A 23,523-nucleotide genomic window follows, 5' to 3' on the forward strand; every position below is an offset into this window, starting at 1 on the left:
TAAAGTAGAACAAAAGAAATAAAATTTTAAGTTTTTTAAAAAAACACGCTGAAGCAGGCATGTCGACGGATGCGAAAAAATTATACACTAATTAAATTAAAGTAAAATAAAAAAATAAAATTTTAAGTTTTTTTTTTAGAACACGCTGAAGCAGGCACGTCAACGGAGACGTGCCAAGCAGCACAAACGGTCACTTATACAATAAGAGAATATATATATATAGAGAGAGAGAGATTATTGTTATTGACAAAATAAAATAAAATTGCAAAATGCATAATTACTCCCTAAATTAAGATTGATTTTTTTAGTTAGACACTTTATTTCGTAGGAGTTCTATAGCCCCCTTAAACTTTTCTTAAAAGTGAAATGAAAACTATTCTAGCAATGAAAGTTCCTTTCTTTTTGAGTAGATAGGTTGTTATTTCTTGAAATCAATTTTTCTCTCTATTATAATCTAGGAACAAAGTAATTCACCGTTATAAAAATAAAAAATCGATTTGATGTATAATTAACTAGAAAATATATATATATATATATATTCAAATGTTAGAAATAATATATTTCAAATTGAAGTGTTACTCTTAACATATATAAATTTATGATTTTACAAAACATTGTTGACTATGCCATTTCAGGAGGTCGGGTCAGGGATATGGTCTACTTTAGAGTTAATTTAGTCTTAAGTAAATTTAAGTATCAATTTTAAATTTTATTCTAAAAATCTTATAGTTATTGCATTTTATTAAATATATATCAAAAGTCCTATTTTGACTCAAACAAGGTAAATATTATTTAGATAAAATAGATTAATTTTTGAAAGCTAAAATAAAAATTAAATGATTTTAGTCACTATTTCCCCCTTTTTGATTTCTAACCCCGCTCCCAAATAAAAATAACTTTGTATTCAGAAAGACTCAAATCCGAGACACCTAATTAAAAATAAAGAAATATTTATTCTTCTACCTATTTTTTTTGGTTGATTTTAATGACTAGTTTCTATAGGTGGAGACTAGAGTGGTAGGTAGTATTAAAATAGTAGTACAAAATATCTTAGAAGGCGGAACACGGAACTAGGATAAGAATTTGAAAAAAAAAAAAAAGGGAAAAAAGGTAAACCAATCCAAGAGGTAATAAAGTTAAAATTCAACGCTTCTCCTTTCCCTCGTGTTGCAAACTTGCAATAAACCCAGCAAGGTCTGCATTTGTTCGTCCTTGACGGCGACGGTTAGCCGGAGATTTCTACGTACTACGTTTCCGTGATAGGTGTTTCATTCATCAGATGGAAGTAGAAGGACAAGAATTGAAGAAAAGGAAGCAACTTGGCGAAGATTCAATGCACACTTCTAGGGATTATTGGCGATCTCGCAACGGACCTCGCAAGTTTTTCGACCGTTATAGCGTACCTAAAGGTTTACTTCCTTGCTCTTAAATTCAGTTCACAGTACTAGTTCACATTTGCCTTCGATTAGTTTTGTCAATTTTACTCACTGTGAACCATCAGTCTGTCGGCCAATTGCAGGTTTAGTATTGCAATCAGGTTGCTTGAAAGGAACTAGAGATAGTATATATAACTAGAAAAAAATAGAGAACAGTTTACAACTAGTCTTTATATTGTTAGGGTATATAACTTAATCCTTCGCCAATATAACTTTCTAGTTGATTGCCAACCTAGAGGAAGTCTTGATTCTCTCTAAATCGTGTAATCAGAGGGCTGAACTCAGTAAGGCAAAGACAAAATATGGACAGTTCCTCAATATACAGGATGCAGTAGTAAGGCTAAGGCTCAGTGGTTGAGAGATGCTCATAAAAAATTAAAGGAAAAAGAAGTAAACTCTGTATGCCAAAGATTCATGATGAGGAGGGGCAATGGAGAGAAGGGGGAGAGGAAGTTGCAAAGGCTGCAATTGACTACTTCTAGAGAACTTTTAATAGTGACTCAAAATCTGGAAACCTGACTTGCATCGAGTATATACAAGCTAGAGAATCTGATGAAGATAATGCTATGCTCATGGAAAAACCAACTAAGGAGGAAACAAAAGTTAGTGAGATGGATATTGACCCAACAAGTGCAGCAGGACCAGATGGGTTAAATGCTTTATTCTATCAGAAGTGTTGGCCAATAATTGCTGATAATGTACATAATGCTGTGACTGCTTTCTTCTCAGGTGCCAACATTCCTAGGTTCTTCTTACATACATGTCTTGTACGTTGCCAAAGGTTGAGTTCCCTCAACAGTTATCTGGCTTGCGGCCTATTAGCTTACGTAATGTTTCTAGTAAGATTTTCTCCAAGATCCTTTATAGTACATTAGCTCTGGTCTTGCCTAAGATCATTTCTGTGAATCGGTCTGGATTTTGTAAAGGTTAGACAAATTTCTGAAAACATTTTGTTTGCCCAAGAGATTGTCAACGACTTTGATAAGGAGCAAAAAGGTGGGAATTCAGTGATGAAGTTTGACATGGCCAAGGTCTATGACAGTGTGACTTGGCCCTTTTTGAGCCAAGTAGTGAGAAGATTGGGTTTTTCAGAAGCATGGTACAAATGGTACAAAAGCTTTCAGCCAAGTAATAAGGAGATCGGGTTTTTCAGAAGCATGGGTACAAATGGTGTTGAGACACATCTCATGCAACTGGTATTCTATCATTGTAAATGATCAGAGGAATGGCTTCTTTAGTCTACTAATGGACTAAGATAGGGTGATACAGGTCCTCCTTCCCTTTTTGTGATAAGTGCTGAGTTCCTCTTAACTATGCTGAATAAATTGCTGACTAAGAAAGGCTTTGCTTCCTTTTTAATGCATATGAAAGGACCTTTAATCAACCACCTCTTCTTCGCAAATGATATGATTTTGTTTGCTAGTGGTAAATTTGGAACAATAAAGCTAATCATGAATACCTTGGAACTGTATGAGTCCACCTCGAATCAGATGATAAACAAGGATAAAAGCTGCTTTGTGGTGCCTTCATTGATCTCACCAAGAAGAGTGAAGAGAAATGCTTGGTTAATTGGTATGCAACATAATGAGTTGCCTTAATTGTATCTAGATTTCCCTCTATGTGTTGGTAGGCAACAAGTATCTTACTTTAGTGTCCTGATTAGCAATATTATTGGGGAAGTTAGGGGGTGGCAATCTAGGCTCATGTATCTCGGTGGTAGGGCAATCTTGATCAGACATATTTTGTTGGCAATGCCTGTGCACTTGCTAGCCTCTACATCCACCAAAATAGGTTCTTGCATAAATGGAGAAAATTTGAATAATTTCTTTTGGGGATCTATTGAAGGGAAAGATAAACATCATTGGGCCTCTTGGGACCAAGATATGTTATTTCAGAAGGTGGAGTAATTTTTAGAAGGTTAAGGGATGTCTATAAGGTTTCCCTTGCTATGATCCGGTGGAACCTCAAAACAAAAGGTCCTTATGGGGTGATTTTTTAAAGTCCAAATACTTCAGGTGGCCTCATTCTCTGACTAAACAATTGACTAGTGATGTGTCCCAGAGTTGGAGAGCCATTTGCAAGATTAGGTATGAGGTGTAGCAACATTTACACTTGTTGGGTGGTAAAGGATATATCTCATTTTGGTTTGACAATTAGAGCACATTTGGGCCTTTGATCAGTCACCTACCATATGGTATCAGGCCTGGACACATTAAATTGAATGAGATTTGGCAGGCGGAAGTATGGCATGAGCCACTTATTGGTGTGCATTGGCTAGGATCACTATGGAATAGGCTACATAGCATGAATGTTGTGTTTTCATTCTGGAGAAGCAGACAAACCAGTATGGACAACCAATAGTAGGGGCAATATTTCTACATCCTCTTGTTGGCACATGATCAGATAGAAGAATGATCCATCCAACATTGACAATTGCATTTGGCACAAGGATGTGCCTTTTTTTTAAAAATGGCATGTTCGGCATGGAGGGTAGTACATGACAAGATTCTAACTAATTAAAACCTATTCATGTGGTATTAACGGGGGACAAGGTGCTATTGATGTAACAACTCAGAGGTGAGGGAAACAACTAAGCACTTATTTTGTTCAGGAGAAATGACCAATGCTGTGTGGCACACCTTTAGTTCTCCTTGTGGGATTGGTTGTCACTTGTCAGAATACACACCTTATATAACTTATGCAAAAATGGTGGAGTTACTGGCTTGTTAATACAATTTCAACCTTTATTACAAAGATCACGCCTACACTAATCATATGGGAGTTGTGGAGTCGAGATGTGCAAAGAAGTATGGAGTTGAGACCCTTCACTTAACATATCAATTACACTGATCTCCTTTACTCTGTCTTAGTTGACTAAGCATATATTTGGGAAACTAAATTTGGATACAAGATGGGAAAGCTTAAAGAGTCTTATTGGTTCTCCTATGGAAACTAGAATGTACAGGTTGGTGAAGTGGGCTAAGCCACAACCATTGTTTGTTAAGGTTAACAGTAATGGTAGCTGCATTGATGGGAATTGTGGAGCAGGTGGAGTCATCAGGGACTACAATGGGAGGTTCATCATGGAATTGGTACAAGTAATTGGGTTGAAGGGAGAGTTATGTTGGCTGGTTTACAACATTGTGCTGTGCAAGGCATACACAATCATTGAGAGGCTATCTGAGAATTATTGGTGAAGGCAACAAATGAAGAATCTCAGACACCATGAAGGTTGCTAGACCTGGTGGACAAGACTAAGGAGATAATAGTGGAGAGAGGGGTCATAGTACAACATTGTTATAGGGAAGCTATTAAGGTGGCTGACAAATTAGCCTTTCTCAGCTGGATGCATAAAAAAATTGATTTTCACAACATATTTAGGAATGTCAAGGTCAGTAAGGGGTCTATTGCAATTAGATAGATTGGAGATGGCGTCATTTTGGGTGCGACAAAAGAAAGCAACAAAGATTCAAATATTCAATTTGATCCCCCTTTAGTTGCTTGAGTATGTGGTTTTGTTAGGAACTAGAATGTCTTTGTGAATGATATAGAGTTGGGGTTGTCAAACTCTCATTAGTTATAGGAAGGGTAAGGTTCCCATGCCCTCTCTTTCTCATATGTACTGCTATTTCATTGATGATATGAAAAAAGCAAAATGTTTTAACTTGAAAAAAATTTAAAAAATATAACTTTCTGGATGATTGCCAAGTATTTCAAAAGTTAGGTTGTGGAATTCAAGTCTTGTATTCCAAGTACTTCATGTTTCGGAAGTGCATTTTATGGCACTTCAGTAATTTAGCATCCATACCCCACAAACATAATGGAGATTGGATATTGTCTTTTTATGTGATCCATCCATTGCAACTTAGCTTCCACTGATATATAAAGATGCTCAATTCAGATGAACACCCTAAACTAGATCTTGAAAAGGCTTATGACCATGTAAGTAGGTAGTTCCGTGATTTCATTATGCAGAAGATGAGCTTTGGGGAGAAATGGAGAAAGTGGCCAAATTTTTGTATCTTAGTGCATTAACTCAGTGAGGGTGAATGGTAACTCATGAATTTTTAACAGTTTGAGGGGTTGAGGCAAAGGGATCCTATATCACCTATGCTCTTTATTTTGGTGATGAAGGCTTGAGTAGGATGATGGATATAGTTGTTTTGGGAGGGCACGTTAAGGGGTTCAATGATGCGGTTGGAGGTGGTGTGTTCTTAAGCTATTTTTCACATTTTGTTTGCGGATGACACCCTAGTTTTTGTGATGTAGATGGGATCAAATGGAATTTCTACGCGAAGTTTAATTTGGTTTCAATCAATGTGGGCCTTAAATTAATCTCGGAAAATTTGAGACCAATTACCGTTGGTGAGGTCAACATTGATTTGCTCGCTTAGGTTTTGCATTGGCGGTAGCGGCTCCTTGTACTACCTATTTGGGTTTACCTTTAGGGGCCTTGAATAAGTACATTAATGTTGGAATTTGGTACTTTAGAGAGAAGAGGCTTGTAGGTTGACAAAAGAGGTATTTTTCCAAAGGCGAAAAAGAAGTGCTTATTAAGAACACTTTATCAAGGCACCCTAGAGTGTGGCCTAGTGGTCAATGAAGAGGTTGAGAACATTGAGGTCTCATGTTCAAAACTCAAACTCAATGGAGATAAAAAAACACTAGGTGATTCTTCCCTTCTGTCCTAGCCTTTGTGGACAGAGTTACCTGGTGCTGGTTGGAGTTGGTAGGTATCCCGTGGAATTAGTCGAGGTGCATGAAAGCGGTCCCGGACACCATGGTCATAAAAAAAAAAGATTACTTTATCAAGCATCTTCACTTATTTTATGTCTTTGTTCCATGCCTACACCACTGTTGCAGAAAAATTGAACAAACTTCATAGTAATTTTTTTTTTTTTGGATTCGGCGAATGAGGCAAGGAGGTATCATTTGGTACGGTGAGAGATCGTGACAACTCCTAAGGGTTGGTAGTAAAAAATCTGAGGGCTTTTAACAAAGTTTTGTTGGGAAAATGATTGTGGAGATTTGGGGTGGAATTCCAAACCTTATGGAGAGGGCTTTTAACAAATTTTTGTTTTTGAAATGGTTGTGGAGATTTAGGGTCGAGGTTCAAATAAATATGGGATGATGGAAGAGGGTTGGAGAACTAATGATATCCACATCGACTTTTGGGTCTAAAGTGTGGAGGAATATCATGGAGGGATGAGTGTGTTCTTATTGTAACGTTTCTTTCAGTGAGGGGACATGAGACAAATTAGTTTATGCCTTTTTGGGGAAATAAATAATGTGGACACATGTTGCTAAAAGAGGAGTTTCCAAGCATTTCTAAGGTTCATGTCAAAGGGGGAGGGACATGGAGGCGGTAGTCTAGTATATAAGGAGGACACAAGGGGAAGAAATGTTTTGGGATTTGAGGATTAAGGGAGATTTCCCGGATTGGGAGGTGAAGGCACATGAGGTTTTTCTTGTGAAGTCCATTTGGATTTCTAAGGTGCTGAGAAAGGTGTGCTTTTTCACATGGTTAACTGTTAGAGGGCGATCTTGGCGGCATTGAACCTTAGGAAAAGAAATATTAACCGACGTTACTTGTGCAAGGAGACGAGTGAATATCTTGACCATTTTCTTCTACATTGCAGCATGGCCACGATGTTATGGAATATGTTTAGCTGGTTGGTATGTCTTGGACAATGCCAAGATATGTGAAAGACATGTTGTTTTGCTGGGAAGCTGGAAGATGCAGAAGGATGTGCAGGGCATGGAATGTTGTTCCTATGACATTGATGTGGATCGCTTAGAGAGAGAGAGAGAGAGAGAGAGAAACAAGAGGGGCTTTTAAGGGGTAGAATTGAGGTTTTGGCGGTTAAGGAGTAGCTTCGATCCCTTATTTATTTTTGGTGCATCCATATATTTCCGGGTTGTATAGAGGATTGGGTGTGTTTTAGAGACCATATATTTTTGTAGGTTCTTTACTTTTTGGTATACTTCTTGTATATGGTCGATTTTGGCCTTGTGATTAATGAAATATTTACCAAAAAAGTTCTTTGCTTCGAGAACTAAAGACATTATTCATTAGTTTACTTCTGATCACGTTTAGTTTGTGTCTTAACTCCTCCAGCTTAAAATTTGCTTCTCTGAGTAACCTGTTACTGATAGGTAATTACGTAGCATCAAAAATTTGAGTGGATTTAAGTGTACATTGATAGCGTAAAAGGTTTTATAATGTAGTTTTTTTCATTAACATGTAAAACGTTTTTATATTATAGTTTTGCAGTATAGCTTAATCACCCAAAGGGTGTGCCCTAGTGATTAATAAAGTGGGTTGAAAATCATGAGGTTTCAGGGTCAACTCCTAGAGGACATTAAAAGACTGGTGATTTCTTCCATTTGTCCAAACCTTGGTGGACGGAGTTACCTTGTACCTATATTGGTGAGAGGTAGCAGGTACCCGTGGGCTGTGGAATTAGTTGGGGTGCATAAGCTAGCCCGACACCATGGTTATTAAATAAATTATCATTTAACCAATTGTAGTAGGTTATTTTACTTTCTTTCTAGGTTTTACGGTTACCTGCAGTTGTAAACAACATGATAGCTTATGACCATCCAGTATTTACGATTAGATAGTTTTACTTTCTTTCTAGTTGTAAATAAAAGGTGTTCCACTATTGGTGGGCCAAAACTAAATACCCATGTGATAACCTTGTCCCTTTTTCCTTCCATGTCTTTTTATGCGAGCTGTTTTGGTTCTAATACCTGAAGGGGTGTACTAGGTTCTTCAATTTTATCTTCAGTCATCTGATTGTTTCCACCAGCATGCATGTCCAATAACTTATTACTGTGTGATAAGCTGGATGTCTTGATGTGCATAAGCTGTCATCTTGTTTTGTTCCATGAATGTTTGCATTTTCTTAGTGTTTACTTTAGAAGAGAAACATCTTTTCCATTCACATAAATCTTTCCTTAACGTTATCCTGATAAGAGTGTTTTTTACAGGTTGGTTATATTGCCCTCCATATGGTGATAATATAGGTCTTATTATCCCATCAAAAGTGCCTCTAAGTGAGTCATTCAACAAGAACATCCCTCCTGGAGAAAGTTACACCCCAAAAGAAGTAATCGACAGGCAAAGATGTTTAGGGAGAGAAGTAAGTGGTGTGGTGACAAGATTTTCTTCTGGTTATCACATTTACTAATTGGTTCATCTCTTCCTCCCCACCCTTGACGCTTACAAATAAGATTAACTTGGTGATAATTGTCTTGATACTATCTGTGCTGATTTATTGGATAACCGAGATCTTTCTGCACCAATTGTCTACTTAATTATCATCTGAAGAGTCATTGCAAAATTGTTCTCTCTTCCATCTCTCTCTTATTTCTTACGCTCTTCTAATGTTTCCCTTTTGTTGCCTTTTGTTTTAGTCGTGCGTAATTAGTCACCTTTTGTTTCTGAGTTGGTTTATTCCTGAGAAATTCAAACTGTTTACTATGAGCTTTTTTGGTTTTTCTTTTTAATATTTTGGGGGCAGGAGGGGGAGGGGAGCTCATATGTTTTTTGCCAACTCACTATCTCCTATAGGGATTGACAGTATCCATTTGACATATCTATTGAAAGTTAAGTAATAATCATTAAACAGAATTATCCAAAAGATAAAAGAAAAACCTTTTCATCAGAAAGAAAAACCTTTCGCTGGATCCAGTAGTTTTTGAGTCAAGTCTTGTGAGTTCTTAAAATAGTTTGTTCATAAAAGGAGTTGGCTGTTGTATAAGTGAAAAGTGAAAGAAAGTATTTTCAAAAGAAAGAAATTGGAAGGAAGTTACTTGCACGTATGGGGACCTGTGCATTTTTATACAACCAAAAGATTTTGGAGGACCTTACGTCTCTGAGTTTATAGGACAAGTAGATATGTGTTCACTGTTGTCATTCAGATAGATATGGCTCAAAAATGGTGGCTGCTGAGACTCCTGCCTATTTATTTGTTAGTTCTGGTAGTGAAGCACTGAAGCTAGAATATTCTGTTTGTGTGTGAATTGACTACTTGTAGAAGTCTTACATAAGAATGTACATCTACGTTTGTAGCACGTGATGTGTGGGTTAGGAGCATGTCACAAGTTCAAACCTTCCACTGGCAAAAACATGGTATTTAAGTGGATAAGGGTAGAGGCAAGCGTATTATCCACTGTTTTTATGAACTGTGTGCCACTGGTATGTGGGGATTTTTCGGTTAGAAGAAAAAAAGGAATGTGCATTCATATGAGATTTTCTTTGTGTCATCATCTCTTAATCTTGCCCACAGCTAATCTTCTTACTAGTTGGATTTTCAATGTTTGTCCCATATATTTGATTATCAGCTAAGCTGTCTTCCATGTCTGTCGTTACTAACACATTGCAGATAGGACTGGTGGTTGATTTGACAAACACTGACCGTTACTACCCAGAATCGGATTGGACCAGTCACGGTATTAGACATGTTAAGGTAAGAAAGAACAGTTCTATATATCCTATTCGATCTCATGGTTAATTGGCCAGTTGTATGCTATGTGTTTATCCAGATTCGATGCCCGGGGCAGGACTCTGTACCTGATGCTGAGTCCGTAGATAGATTTATTTCTGAGGTAATTTTCCTTTCTGCTGTCACATGCATGCCATCTATCTTTCGTCATGCTCTGCATATCTGGAAAGGGTGTGTATGGCAGTGTGATAAATACTTTTTACTTTTCCGAGATTTTCATCTTCAGAACTTATATTGATTGCAGGTTGTGCAATTGACATCTCAAGAATCTCAAGCAAGTAAGTATGCTGTTGTCCACTGCACTCATGGTCACAACCGAACAGGCTATATGATTGTACATTTTCTCGTACGTAATCAGTCAGTTAGTGTTAGTGAGGTTAGTAGTCTTATTTATTTTACACCAAATCTTGCTCTTCTTAAAATTTCAACATAATCTTGAAAATTTGTGTCTTATCTTCAGGCAATAGCAACGTTTGCCCAAGCACGCCCTCCTGGAATTTATAGACGGAAGTATGTTGAAGCGTTATATGACTTCTATTTTCAATCAAAGCCTGAGCTTCTTGTTTGTCCCGAAACTCCCGAATGGAAGAGAGACTCTGATCAAGATAATGAAGTTGTTGCTCCTTCTGTAAGTAGTTCTTTTGAGATTATTTGGTGAACACTTGCTGCATTGATATTTGAAAATTCTCATAGGTTCAACAGCGGAGCACTTAGTGCACTATTTTGAATTGATGAAAGATTGCAGTTTGTCTTCAAATACTACAGGAAGTTGACAGCAAAACAAGCATCACTATTTGTCTTTCACTCCGTATCTGCCAAGTTTTGCAGGAACATGAACTATATGCTTCCCAATTTTTTGTTTAAGGCTGTGAGAAATATGGCATGGAAGGAAGATATGAAGAATGTATGTCCGGATTATTATCCCAAGATAGTGGGTGTTTTANCTATTTTGAATTGATGAAAGATTGCAGTTTGTCTTCAAATACTACAGGAAGTTGACAGCAAAACAAGCATCACTATTTGTCTTTCACTCCGTATCTGCCAAGTTTTGCAGGAACATGAACTCTATGCTTCCCAATTTTTTGTTTAAGGCTGTGAGAAATATGGCATGGAACGAAGATATGAAGAATGTTTGTCCGGATTATTATCCCAAGATAGTGGGTGTTTTAATAGTACACACACCTATTCTAAACTAGGAAAGAATCAAGACTACATAATTACGACTAAACAATAGTTTCCTAATTGATATAACTAATATTCTCAACACTTCCCCTCAAGTTGTTCCATTCCAGTTGATTACCAAGCTTGTTACAAATGTAACTAATCCATAGACCTGTAAGGGACTGAGTGAACACAGCAAACAACTTATTCTTAGAATTTATGCAATGCATATTATTTTGAATACAACAAACCAAACAATAAATAAGAAATAATCTGAACATCACTAATCCCATCATAACTTATCTCATCATAACTAATCTAACATAACTTGTATTCAAACCAAACGACTCCTTAAGGTTTAGGATGATTCTCCACAAATGAGCTGTGTATGGACAATGTAGAAATAGATGGATGACTGTCTCAACTGTTTTTTACACGGGAAGCATCTTCAGAATAATGTCATACCTCTACTCATCAAGTTGTCCACGGTTAAAATGGCCTCCTTTGCTACAAAAATTGGTACCTAGTGGAGAACTTTTATCCTCCAAATTTCCTTCCATGACAAGTTTATTATCTGGTGGTTGGACTGGTTTATAATTTTGTAGGCAGCAATGACCTTAAGTTTGCCTTTGGAGTTACTCTGGCACCACAAAAGATCTTCACCAGCTTGAACCCCAAGAAATTGATCAACTTCGCTGAAGAAATCAGCCACTCGTTGAACCTTCTAACATTGAAATGTCTTCTAAAATTCAAGCTCCACCCGTCAGATATCCACATGTCAGCTATAGTTTTTTGTTAGTGAAGGACTAGGTTGAAGATATCTAGAAAAACCAGTTCCAGGATACCAACCTCATGCCACTTATCCTTTCAAAATCTGGTTCTGTTTCCATTTGCCACTTTGATTCTTCATTGAGTTTTCAACTCACTCCAGAGGGATCTAGTAGACCTCCATATGCCGACTCCACATGGAGTCACCTCCTTTGTCATCCAGCTATCCTCTTGTTCATATTTGGCTTTAATCACTCTTCCCTACCGTATGCGGTTTTCTTTGGTGAACTTCCACAACCACTTCATCCTTTTGTTTTTTTTTCTTTTTTGAAAATGGTAATGGTGTATTCTTCAGCATTAAGGAGATGCTGGTGACCTGCAAACAGAGGGGAACAAAAGAAGAGAAAAAAAAAATATTTTCAAGGGTCCTAATAATTCTACAATTTGTTCTGTAACCTCTAAACCTTTCTCTTTACACCAAAAATAAAAGGATGCAACACAATCCCATCTAACCTTCTGAATGGAATTGGACCTATCTTCAAAATTTCTACTATTTCTTTCTTTCCATACTATCCACCAAATGCAATGTGGAATTATCCTCCACCATGCCTTTTGACTCATGCTCCCCCCTCTTCTTATCCAACAACTCAACAAATCTGCAGTATGCTCGGGCATGGTCCAGTTTGTTTTTGTGAGACTAAGGAAGATGGCCCAAATTTGTGTTGTAAAGTTGCAATGCAAGAATAGATGCTGGTTGGTCTCTGCTGCGTTCCCGCATAATGAACACCAAGATACTATAATCTTTCCTTTTCTCCTCAGCACTTCATGTGTCAGGCAAGCCCTTCTAGCAACCAACCATGTAAAGCATTTTATCTTACCAACCATGTAAAGCATTTTATCTTAGTTGGTGCTAAGGTTCTCCATACCTTTCTCCACAAACTCTGCTTAGAGTTGCGTTGCTGTGGACTTTCCATTTTGTATGCTCTGCTAACCGTGAAAGCCCCATCTTTACTATGTTTCCATCTCAAAGAATCAGGAGCATTGGTGATGCCAGGGAATTTTTCGAATAGCTCTAGCAATTTGGCCACTCTCTCCACTTCCCAGTCATTCAAAAACCTTCTAAAGATTAGATCCCACCCTTGTGCTGTCCAACATTCATTGATATTTGCATCAGGATTACTACATAGTAAGAACAGATCTGGAAAGGATTCTTTTAGAGGAATCTGTTTGTTCCACGCATCTGTCCAAAACTTAGTTCTCCTGCCATTTCCCACTTCAATGTACATATTAGCTTCAAGTTTTTGCCATAAGTTTCTGATAGTTCTCCAGACCCCCACCCCATAGGCATCAACACTAACATTACAACCACTTCATCCTTAAGAGCTTTACTTTGAATCTTCAGGTTTTTGATACCCAGGCCACCCATTTTTTTGCATAGATGATTGAGTTCCACTTGACCAAATGGTAGCCTTTCCTCTCTTTATCACCATGCCATAGGAAGTTCCTCCTGATGCTATCCTACGTCTTGATGACCCCTACTGGAATGGGAAACAAGGACATCTATAAACATAAACTACCAAATAAATGTACCGATTTGGAGTGACATGTTGATATGATAGTAAAAGATCAACCTTATTTCTAGTCATACCCAACTCTTGAATAACTATGCTAGACTTACCTAACCACGCTCAAGAAGATTGTTTAAACCCATATAGGGACCATCACAATTGTCCTATAAGACCACTAGACTCCCCTTGAGCAACAAACTAGGTGGTTGGTTCATATATACTTCATGTATTGCCATGGAAAAAAACAATCTCGATGTCCAACTGATAAAGAGGCCAAATGACAAACAACCAGAACAATGAAATTTTAGCCAAGAGAGAATGTGTCAATGTTATAAAAGCACACAAAATTTGAGTATAACCTTTGGCCACTTGACACGCCTAAAGTTGACCAATGTTACCGTGCGACCAACTTTATAGTAGATATACATGAAGTTTGAGGAATAAGTTCCCAAGTACTACTAGAGTGTAAAATATCTCCTCAATCATAGACTTTGTCTTTGTACTGGAGGAGAGAGGGTTTCACCTGTAGACTTAGGGATACTAATAGAAGACAAAGATGAGACAAAAACATAATGATTATAGACGATAACACCTCAAACCAACATAATTGGGCTTAGGATTAAGAGTGGAGCGAAAGCCTTTCCCTAGGGCAATTATAGGAATAGGAGAAGACAAGTCTACTACAGACACATGATCTGATTCAGTGCGTGGATCATCTGGAACTGATGTGAAGAACTTGTGATGATGATAACTCAAGAGAGGTGGAGCTGGAAAATTGGTGGAGGAGATGAAGGAGAAGTACTCGTAGGTGGTGGTATTGATGAAGAAGGGATACTATAGGATTCCTAAGCAAATTTGTTGGATTTAGTAGAAACCTAAAATTTGTAATAAATTATTGTAAAACTGATGCTTTTTTGAAAAAATCATGGTTTCATTTTGTGTAAACTCTTGTTACTTCCTTGAAGGAAAAAAATGCTTTATCTGTTAATCATTCACCTTGTATCAATGATTGTATGACTTGAATTGGTTTTCTCGTTGTTCAGCTGATAGTACACTTTTAATTTGATCTGGTTAAGTAAAATATAGTTTGCCTATTAAACAGTATGCAGTATTTGCTCAACAATCAGGATTTATGTATTATGTACCTATTATTTTCTTCCCTTTTTATCCCCCATCTTTATTCAAAATGCCAGAACCTCGTTATTGCAGGGGAATCTTGCAAGAACAGATGCTGTGTCAGATGCAGATTTTAGGGGCGAATGTATCCCATTCGCTGAGGTTCAGAGGATGAGGAACTTCTGCTATCTAGTGCTTAATTTGCATGTACAGGTTCCAGTTATTAAAAAGTTCATTTTTTGAGAATAGTAACGGTGTATTATATCCGAAAACAGTACTAGTTACAATTGGAACTCTATAATGCTCCTATTACATTTAAGGACATCAATTATAGAAATAGTGTCATTAGAGTAGAACTGATTATACCAAAATAAAGCAGTAAGATGAAGTTCAACTTAATCTTTTGCACATCATTCTCTATGGCCTCATTGCAGTGGCGTGCATATCCAAGATCTCCGTGAAGGGGTTCAAAGTATAAAGTAGTAAATATGTACAAAATACATGATGAAAAGCAGAGTGAGACGGAAAAGAAAAATATTAATCTAACCCACTAAATTTAACATATCTTATTGATGTCGTGTTTAGGTTCTTTCTACTTTTACCTTTCTCCATTGAGTTTTTTTTAAAAAAAAATTCTTGTGCTCTTTTTTTGTTGTTGGTTTTGCAGTGTTCTACTTTATGTTTTTTGAAAATAATTAGAAAAAATGAATTTTTGTCCGTTCAATCATATGTTACTATAAAAACCACCAAGATTTTTTAAAATGGGGTAAGGATTGAATTACTAATTATAATGCATATTTATAAGATAAATAAATGGTGTCATCATTTTTTAATTCAATCTAGGTTAGTCATTTGTTAAAAAAGAAAAATGATCAATAAATCAAATAAGATTAATTTAGTTTCCATCTCTTTAAAATTAAATTGAAAAAAGAATAGGAAAGAAATACTATAAAATTAAAGGAAAAAAAATCAATTAAATAGATTTTGTTAAAAAATATTCACGACTTATAAATTTCTTTGTTTGATTAAATTTAATTTACTTTATTTTATATAAATAATTTTTCTAACTCAATTTAAAATTTAATAATAATTCATCATTTCTTCAACTTAGTACATGGAAAGAGAGCTATGTAGAAACAAAATGAGCAATATAAATAAGAAGAATAAAAGATAAAATTACAAAGAATGTGGCTAGTAAATTTAAACAAAAACAAATTGAGAAAAAAGAAATAGCATAAAAAGAAAAGTAATAAAAAAAGAAGAAGAATAAAGCTTCATAGGAATCTGAGCCCAGAACTTAAGTCCATATCAGCTTTATTCAAAGCAAAAAAACTTAAGCCCATCTCAGCCTTATTCAAGCAAAAAAAGTAGCAAAAAATAATGCACACAGCGAGAATCGAACACAGACCTTTCAGTAGATAATGCACCCCCTTAACCACTGCGCTATCCTTTCCTTTAGTGTTGAGGGGGTTCAGTTTAATAGATATCCATATAAAACCAGAATTTAACCTTGCATATATAGAGTAATTTTTCGACGAAGGGGGTTCGGGTGAACCCCCTTCGCTCCACGTAGCTTTGCCCCTGCCTCATAGCACCTGGAATTTCTCTCCTATTCAAAAGTTCATTTTTCATGGCACGTCATCTCTATTTTAATTTATTTAACTATATCTTTTATGAATTGGAAAGCTCTTGTTCACTCGTACTCATGGAAAATTTACCTTACCTGTGGCATCAATTTTGATTTGAACTTTCTTCCACATATTTACCCCAAGTCCCAGATGAAACAAATTGCGTACACACTACATAAAAAATGATCATTAGCGACAATTAATTAATGACAATAGCTTAATTGCCACTAAATGTATATTTTTTTTAGGCAATTAACACTCTTTGTAAATGTCCCTAAAACCTATAGTGACATTGGATCTATGGCAATCTAAGTTGCTCAGGCTCGGGTGCGGGTGTCCAATACGGGTGAGGATCTAGAGGTCGGATCCTTCATGGGCTAATTTTTAAGATTCGGGGATATGGATCCACGTATGGATAAGGGTGCGCGGGGATTCACTTAAAAATAATTAAAAAATCTAAAAATAGAATTATAAAACCTAGATTATGAGATATTATTGGAAAACTTGAGGAGAATCCTGGAAGCAGATTAAAGGAAAAGGAATGACATAGAAATTTCTATAAAAGGTATTCCATTTCCTTCGATTTACCTTAGCTTTTGTATTGGTTATAGGAATCATTAAAATTGTCCAAAGTTTCCCATCAATTTTGGTTAAAGTACCCAAAATCCGTTGACCAAATTGGACACGGATCCCACACCCACACCCATACCCATGTCGTGTCGACACGGGTTCGGCACCAAAAGTGAAGAGCCCGAGTAACTTAGATGGCAAATAACTAATGCCGGTAAAGGTTTTATCACTCTTTGTTAGTGTGTATATTTATTGCCACTAAAAGCTGTTTTTGTTGTAGTGACATTTCCTGAATGATAGTCATGTTCTTGCTTTGCACTGTCCAAGTGTTATCCTGTTTTCTTTAGGCGGTTGATTTGCGCTTGATTTAATGTTTATTATTATTTCTTTTGGTGCATGATCCTTAGGCCACGAGAAATACCCAAATTCCAGGATCACACCCAGTCTCTCTCGACAGGTTGACTATAAATTCTTCTTTTTTGGATATTTTTTTTACATGAGACTAATTTGAAAGGAACCTGTCTCTTATACCTGAGTTCTACAATACTTTACAGCAGCTTGAAATAGCCAAACATTGTACTCCAAAAAGTTACATGACAAAATTTAGGATTTTATGACCTTTTCCTTTCTGATTGAATATCATCTTCATGCAAAGAGCAGCCTTTTATAGAATCTCATTATTAAGAATTTTAAAGCATCTCTTGAAGTACAAAAATTGCATGCAGTGCAAAAGATCTGGAAAGTTTTTCATTAACTGGAAGAGTGATCTATAGCTGTCTGTAAGCGTTGGGAGGATTGGCTAGTAATTTCAGCTGCATGTGCCTATCACAAACTATGTGCATGCTTTATATAATGTTGAAGCATAGGTCAGGGTTTTTTATTAATTGCACTGGGAAAGGGATATTTTGAGCACTGTTACAACAAACACCAAACCTAGTGTAATGCCACAAGTGGGGTCTAGGGAGGCCGAGAAGTACGCAAACCTTACCCCACCTTTGTGGGGTAGAGAGGCATTGAAAATTATTTTTCATTTTTGGTTCTTTGTTCTCATAATATATTTAAGATTTTAAGTGGCAAATAGCAAGTGTCTTAGTGTTATAGTTTTTTTGCCTTTTGAGCATGATAACATTATTTCTTATTAAGAAAATGTACATTTATGTCTGGAGTAGATAATTAGATTTCCAGGATACTGAAAGCATAATTTTGGATTTGTGTCAAACAGTATTCACGCATCTCTTGATTTCATTTTCTGGAACTTTGTTGCTTTGCTTCAAATTGTAGGGACAAATTGCATCTTCTAAGCCAGCAACTCTACCATGTCACTTGGAGTGCTGGGGTGCCACGATGCATGATGCTAATAGACAAGGAGGATTGTTATTTGATTGATCCACAGTTCTATTTCAGGAAGGTCCAGTTGCGATTTCCTCGCAAACATATCTATGAGGTAGTTTGTCCATAGAGGACCTCTTGTACGCCATCATGAGGAATACTAGTTCTGCAGCTTTACGATTTCAGTCTTTTCTGCTGTAGAAGATTTACGAGTTTCCTGTAGGGTAGAGCTGACATTACTCATTGCTGCACGTTACTTGATGGTGAATTGATTACTGAGACTGAGCCTGAGACACAAGTGAAGAAGACTATTTACCTCATCTATGATATGATGGCATTTAATGAATCCTCTGTTACAGAGGTATGTCTTGGCTTACATATTTATCAGCCAAAATGACTTGAATTAACTTTTTGTGATTTATATTTGGCTTACCTTTTCATTCAAGGATGAGATGTAGATTTGGATGGTACTGTGGCCACAATTAACATTTCCAAAAGAGTGTGGAATAATAGTTGCTTCTTAGGTTAAATTTGTCTTTTTTGTGAATGTCATGAGGACCATCAATCCTCAGACTTCTGCAGTCAATCATTCTAGAATACAGGTTTACTGGAGTAGTTTTATGAAATTAGATATGTGGACTATTCTTTCATGGGTATTTTCATCTTTCCCTTCAGTTATGTACAGATTTGCCTTCTGTGGCAAGCTCCTTACCATTTTCTTTCGACAGTCAGCACTTTGGCATATATTATAATTTTAATTTGATTGGGTTTTCCTGAAAAATTGCTTATTTTATGAATTCTGCATCCAAATACTTTTGCAGCTACCTTTCCATCATCGATTAAGGCTAATTGAAGAAGAGGTGATCCGTCCCCGAAACTTTGAACGTGATTTTTTATCCACGTGTGTAAATCCGTACCACCACTATGGCCTGGAACCATTTGAAGTATGTATGATCTCAATAAAGGCTCTCTAATTTCTGTAAGTTTATGATCCTTTCTGGATTGATGATTGTTTTGTGGATGTCAGGTGAGGAGGAAGGATTTCTATTTGCTATCTGCAGCTTCTATGCTCATAAAAGATACAATGCCAAGTCTTCCACATTCATCTGATGGGCTTATCTTTCAGGTTCTGTGGGATCTACTTGTGTCTGTTTAATATTGACGATCAAGTTTGTCATATCAAGATCATATAGATATAACTTAAAGAAATATTGGCACAACCTTATCAGAAGTGTCCATAGTATTCCAGCTTTCTTTTGTATCTCATTTAGATATCAGTACATTTAGAATTGTGCTAGTGGGCTCTGCAATTTCATTCATCCAAGAATGAGGACAGTGAGAGACAAAGGGACATTAGGCTGGAATTTGATAGATTAAGCTCGTCATTTGGCCTGGGAAGATCTGTTTAGCAGCAGCTTTCTGTTACTTTAGCTAATATAATTCAATTTAATGAACTGAATGGAGTCAGTAATAATATTGGAGATCAAGAACTTCCATTGACAGAGATTTAGCTCATTAGAACTGCTCTGTGTGTGTGTTAAGTCAATTCAGATAGGGTGCTACTTAAAACAATTTTTCAAGGACAGAAGCTGGAATGCAGAACTTGACTTTTATACAAAGAAGCTGAATCTCGATTACATGAAAATTCTAAGATAGCAAAGAAAAGAAAGAGAACCGTTTGTGGTTTTGAATGGAATAATGAATAGAGAAACCAAAAGAGAATCAAGATCTAAAGAAGGTATAGGAACCTGTTAAGATGCGGAGCTAAAGAAAGAGGGACAAAAATAGTAAGAGAGTGATATTTTGAAGAAAAATAGGATGGAATGATTTCTTCTGCAAATGCACTCAAGTGATTCACTCTCATAGGTCTTATTTGACAGAACTAATTTTGTCCACCAAAATTAAGTGTAATTACCCTCAATTACATGCTCCTTGCTGTAATTACCTTTACTTACATGCTTGTTGCCCCCTCTTTAGGTGTCTGTGTGTGCGTGTTTTTGGTTATAATGTAAAGTTGTTGGGACCAGCAACTCACTTTGTTATGGTCGGTACATTCCGAAGCTAATATAATATTTTGTACATCAAATTTCTTGCAACTTTGCATATCTGGATTCTGGCTCCTGATAGTTTACAATACAGGCCTGGAATGCAACTTATGCGCCCCGGGATCATGATGGACGTTTGAAATGGAAATATCCTGGAACAAATACTGTTGATTTTCTATTTGAGGTGGTTATATTTTCTGTCATATTTAGATCTCAAACTGTTGTATATTGTAAGTGTATATATGCTTGAGCCTTTCTCTGTCTGCACATTAATAGTAGGAGATAACATCACATAATGGTTGTGATAACTTTAGTACCTGGGTAATCTGATTAACAAGTTGGCATTGGCAGGTGGGAGTTGATGGTAGTAGTTTGCTTTATCTGCAAGAACACGGAAACAAGAAACTAATTGAAGGTTGCAGAGTGATGTTTAAAGGTTTGATTATCTTCTCTTTCTCCTTTCCCTGAACTCAATCTCCGAGGAGTTTCCAGTAGTAAAAAGATCTCTGCTTTTCTGTCCTTTATTTTCAAGGCCCGTTTGTTCCAGCTGGGAGTAAGAATATGAAGATTTATCCCTTGAATTCTATTAGGAAATGCTTAGCAGATTTTGTTGCTTAGATAATATGGCTGCCACCTAAGTTTGGTCTGATTGGTACTTTCTCCTGCAGATGGAACTGATTTATCGTTGTACTCGGGTAGAATAATCGAGTGTTCCTGGAACTCTCATGAAGATGCTTGGATCTTTGTGCAGATCCAAACAGACAAATCAAACCCAGATTATATTAGTGTCTACGAGGAGGTTTGTCATATAGCAATATCATCCTTCATTTACAGCTTTTCCAACTATTATTGACTTAAGAAACATCTTATGGACAGGCAAAGCACAACATAGAGGGCACTCTTACAGAGGATACCTTGTTAGATGAGATAGATATAGTCGCAGGTCTACCTGTATACTCTGACTGGGCAAATCGTCACAGTGGAACTTTTAGAAATGTCTGGAGAAGGCAGTGAGGAATTTGCTGCGATATGTTTGTTCCCCAATACATCTTCTCTTTTTCAGCATTGAGGGTTGGAGTTGAGAGACGGAGGAGGAGGTTATAGTCTAGTTAAAAATGACTGCAGGTTCTTTGTAGTCGTTATTCATCATTCAGGCTTATTTTTCTTGTCAAATTCTGATTTGCCAAGTTGAAAGAGTGACAATATAGGGATCTTATCTCTGCCCCCATTGAGGGATTGAGTTGAGAGGCAAAGGAGGAGGTTATAGTCTAATTAAAAATGACTGCAGGTTCTTTGCAGTCGTCATTCATCATTCAGGGGTACAAGTATTGGGCATTAAATTTTTGTTTGCTCAGTCCATCAGAGCTCTGGGAATGTCAAGGAAAATATCAAATAAGAGGTCTAAGTGGTGATTGGAAAAATTTCTAGGAAAGGTAAGCGCGAAATAGTAATATGTTCTCATTGTTCTTTTCTTTCAAATTTATTGTTCAAAGTAGAGCCTTGTTGTGATTTCGTGTATCTACTGTAAGATGTGGTAAATGGACATATGTAGGAGCTATGATCTTGAAATGAAATATTAACTCTTCTTGTTTTGTGTCCTCACAATCTGGTAGCCTAGATTATTCAGGCGCAGGGATGCTATTGATAGCAAAACAGCATGTTTTTATTTCTTATGGAATCACTAAAGTTACTATAAGACCAAACCTAGTAACCTATATTGATCCATATGATGACATGTTGAAAACAGAGCTGAGAAATTGAAGGTTCTCATGTTGGTACACATCAACAACAATTGAAGTTCTTGAGCTCACCCTGGAAACATATATATGAGGTGGTTTAATAGTATGCGTCCTAACTTGATGGAGGTACTACTTTGATGCCTAAATTGGTCATTTTTGTGAAGTGCTTAATTAATCTTAATTTATATACACCAACATACTAGATAGTTTTTACGTTTTACTGTAATTTGACCGATTATTTACCCTATTTCATGTTTCCGTGTCATGAGTGATTGTTATTTTAAGTTGCTAGTATTATGAAAATTATAGGACGTTAGTCTATTGAAATTAAATTCTTTAATTGGGAATGTTAATGAAGAAGGTAACTCATAATCACCAAAGGTTGTGGTAGGAAGATAATATTTTTATTCTAAAAAACTGAGGTTTGGGGGTTTGAGTCCTGAAAATGAAATTGCTTTTGAGGGGAGTGGTTTGTTTTTAAAATGAGATTTTTTGATGTAAATTCAAACTAATTAGATTTCAAAGTAGATATCATATTTCTAAATGAGAAATAAAAGAGATTGCTAAGATAAGTAAGCTCGTGTTACATACTTAGAGGTACGATAAATGAGTGTCAGATTGAATTTGGACGAGTCTAGATGGGTTAAGTTGATAAATAGGCGAGTTAGTGACCCGTTTAAAAGATATTTGAGCTCAAATGGATTGGACTAAAATATGCTAAAATGTTAGTCAAAACCTGGCTGTCCAATTCTTACTATGCTTTAGTTGATTTATTTATTCTGTATAATTTTAAGTACCTAGTTTTTTTAATAAACTATGGCTATCAATAACAGAGCTAATAAATGAATAGATCAATAATCAGTCCAAATTTAAGTAGGTTGAATAATTTTCATGACCTGTTATACGTCTTAGCTTGTGTTGTTGCATCTTGTGGGCTATTTATAGTAATTACTATTGTTACTCAAGGTGATGTCTACCTTTCTCATAACTGATGGCATCCCTCACATAATTGTTCATGTCCTCACCTTATACATTACCTTACCAAATCTTTGACTTTTGTTTTGAAATGCATGGCTTAATATTGGGACAACTAGGTTTCCAATTTACCTAGGTGACACGACCTTTTGTTTCAGTCGTACGACGTTGTCGATACATGAGGCTACATTATTAGTTTATTACTAACTCCGACGTTTGAAATGAAGTTGCCTTTTCACATTTTGTTCAGTCCAAATTTTGTGTTAAATGGTTAAATAGAATAATGTTTATAAATTTTCTATACATTAAACTCAATTATATATATCAAAAGCCTTTTTTTTTAAACAAGTAATTTAATTTACAACATTATCATTAAACTACACTTTTGGTATAACACTATTGGTGTGATGGATAAAGGAAAAATAATTTTAAGATAATTTTTTTAGTATTCTTTAATCTCTTATTTCGCTGTAAAGTTTGAGATAATTATCAGAATTAACAATTAAGTTATTTTTAGTATAATTTATAAAATCAAATACATTTATTGGTTGTCCGATACATTATAAATGATACATTAATTAATGGGAGAGATTCAAGAGGGGATAGAAATGTATTCGAGGGGAATAAAAATGTATCCAAGAGGATAGAGATATATCTGAGAAGAGATAAGATGTATCC

At 36.2% G+C, this 23,523-nt stretch overlaps 1 protein-coding gene across 2 annotated transcripts; it reads left to right on the forward strand.

Moving 5' to 3' along the window:
- The first annotated feature begins 1,138 nt into the window (after window positions 1-1,138).
- On the forward strand, window positions 1,139-21,680 carry LOC125870754 (uncharacterized). 2 transcript variants are annotated; one of them, XM_049551259.1, is made up of 16 exons: window positions 1,139-1,409; window positions 8,430-8,581; window positions 9,827-9,910; window positions 9,987-10,049; window positions 10,191-10,322; window positions 10,407-10,574; window positions 14,653-14,772; window positions 17,165-17,214; window positions 18,039-18,201; window positions 18,310-18,447; window positions 18,908-19,030; window positions 19,114-19,212; window positions 20,226-20,315; window positions 20,483-20,567; window positions 20,800-20,930; window positions 21,008-21,680. In XM_049551259.1, the coding sequence occupies exons 1-16, from the start codon at window positions 1,280-1,282 to the stop codon at window positions 21,143-21,145; spliced, it is 1,866 nt and encodes a 621-aa protein (XP_049407216.1). In that variant the 5' UTR covers window positions 1,139-1,279; the 3' UTR covers window positions 21,146-21,680. The 2 variants fall into 2 exon arrangements, with proteins under 2 accessions (XP_049407216.1, XP_049407217.1); XM_049551260.1 differs by having other exon boundaries at window positions 14,653-14,766.
- Window positions 21,681-23,523: the final 1,843 nt, after the last annotated feature.

This window comes from Solanum stenotomum, chromosome 7, assembly GCF_019186545.1.
Source record: "Solanum stenotomum isolate F172 chromosome 7, ASM1918654v1, whole genome shotgun sequence".
NCBI classification, from domain to species: Eukaryota; Viridiplantae; Streptophyta; class Magnoliopsida; order Solanales; family Solanaceae; genus Solanum; species Solanum stenotomum.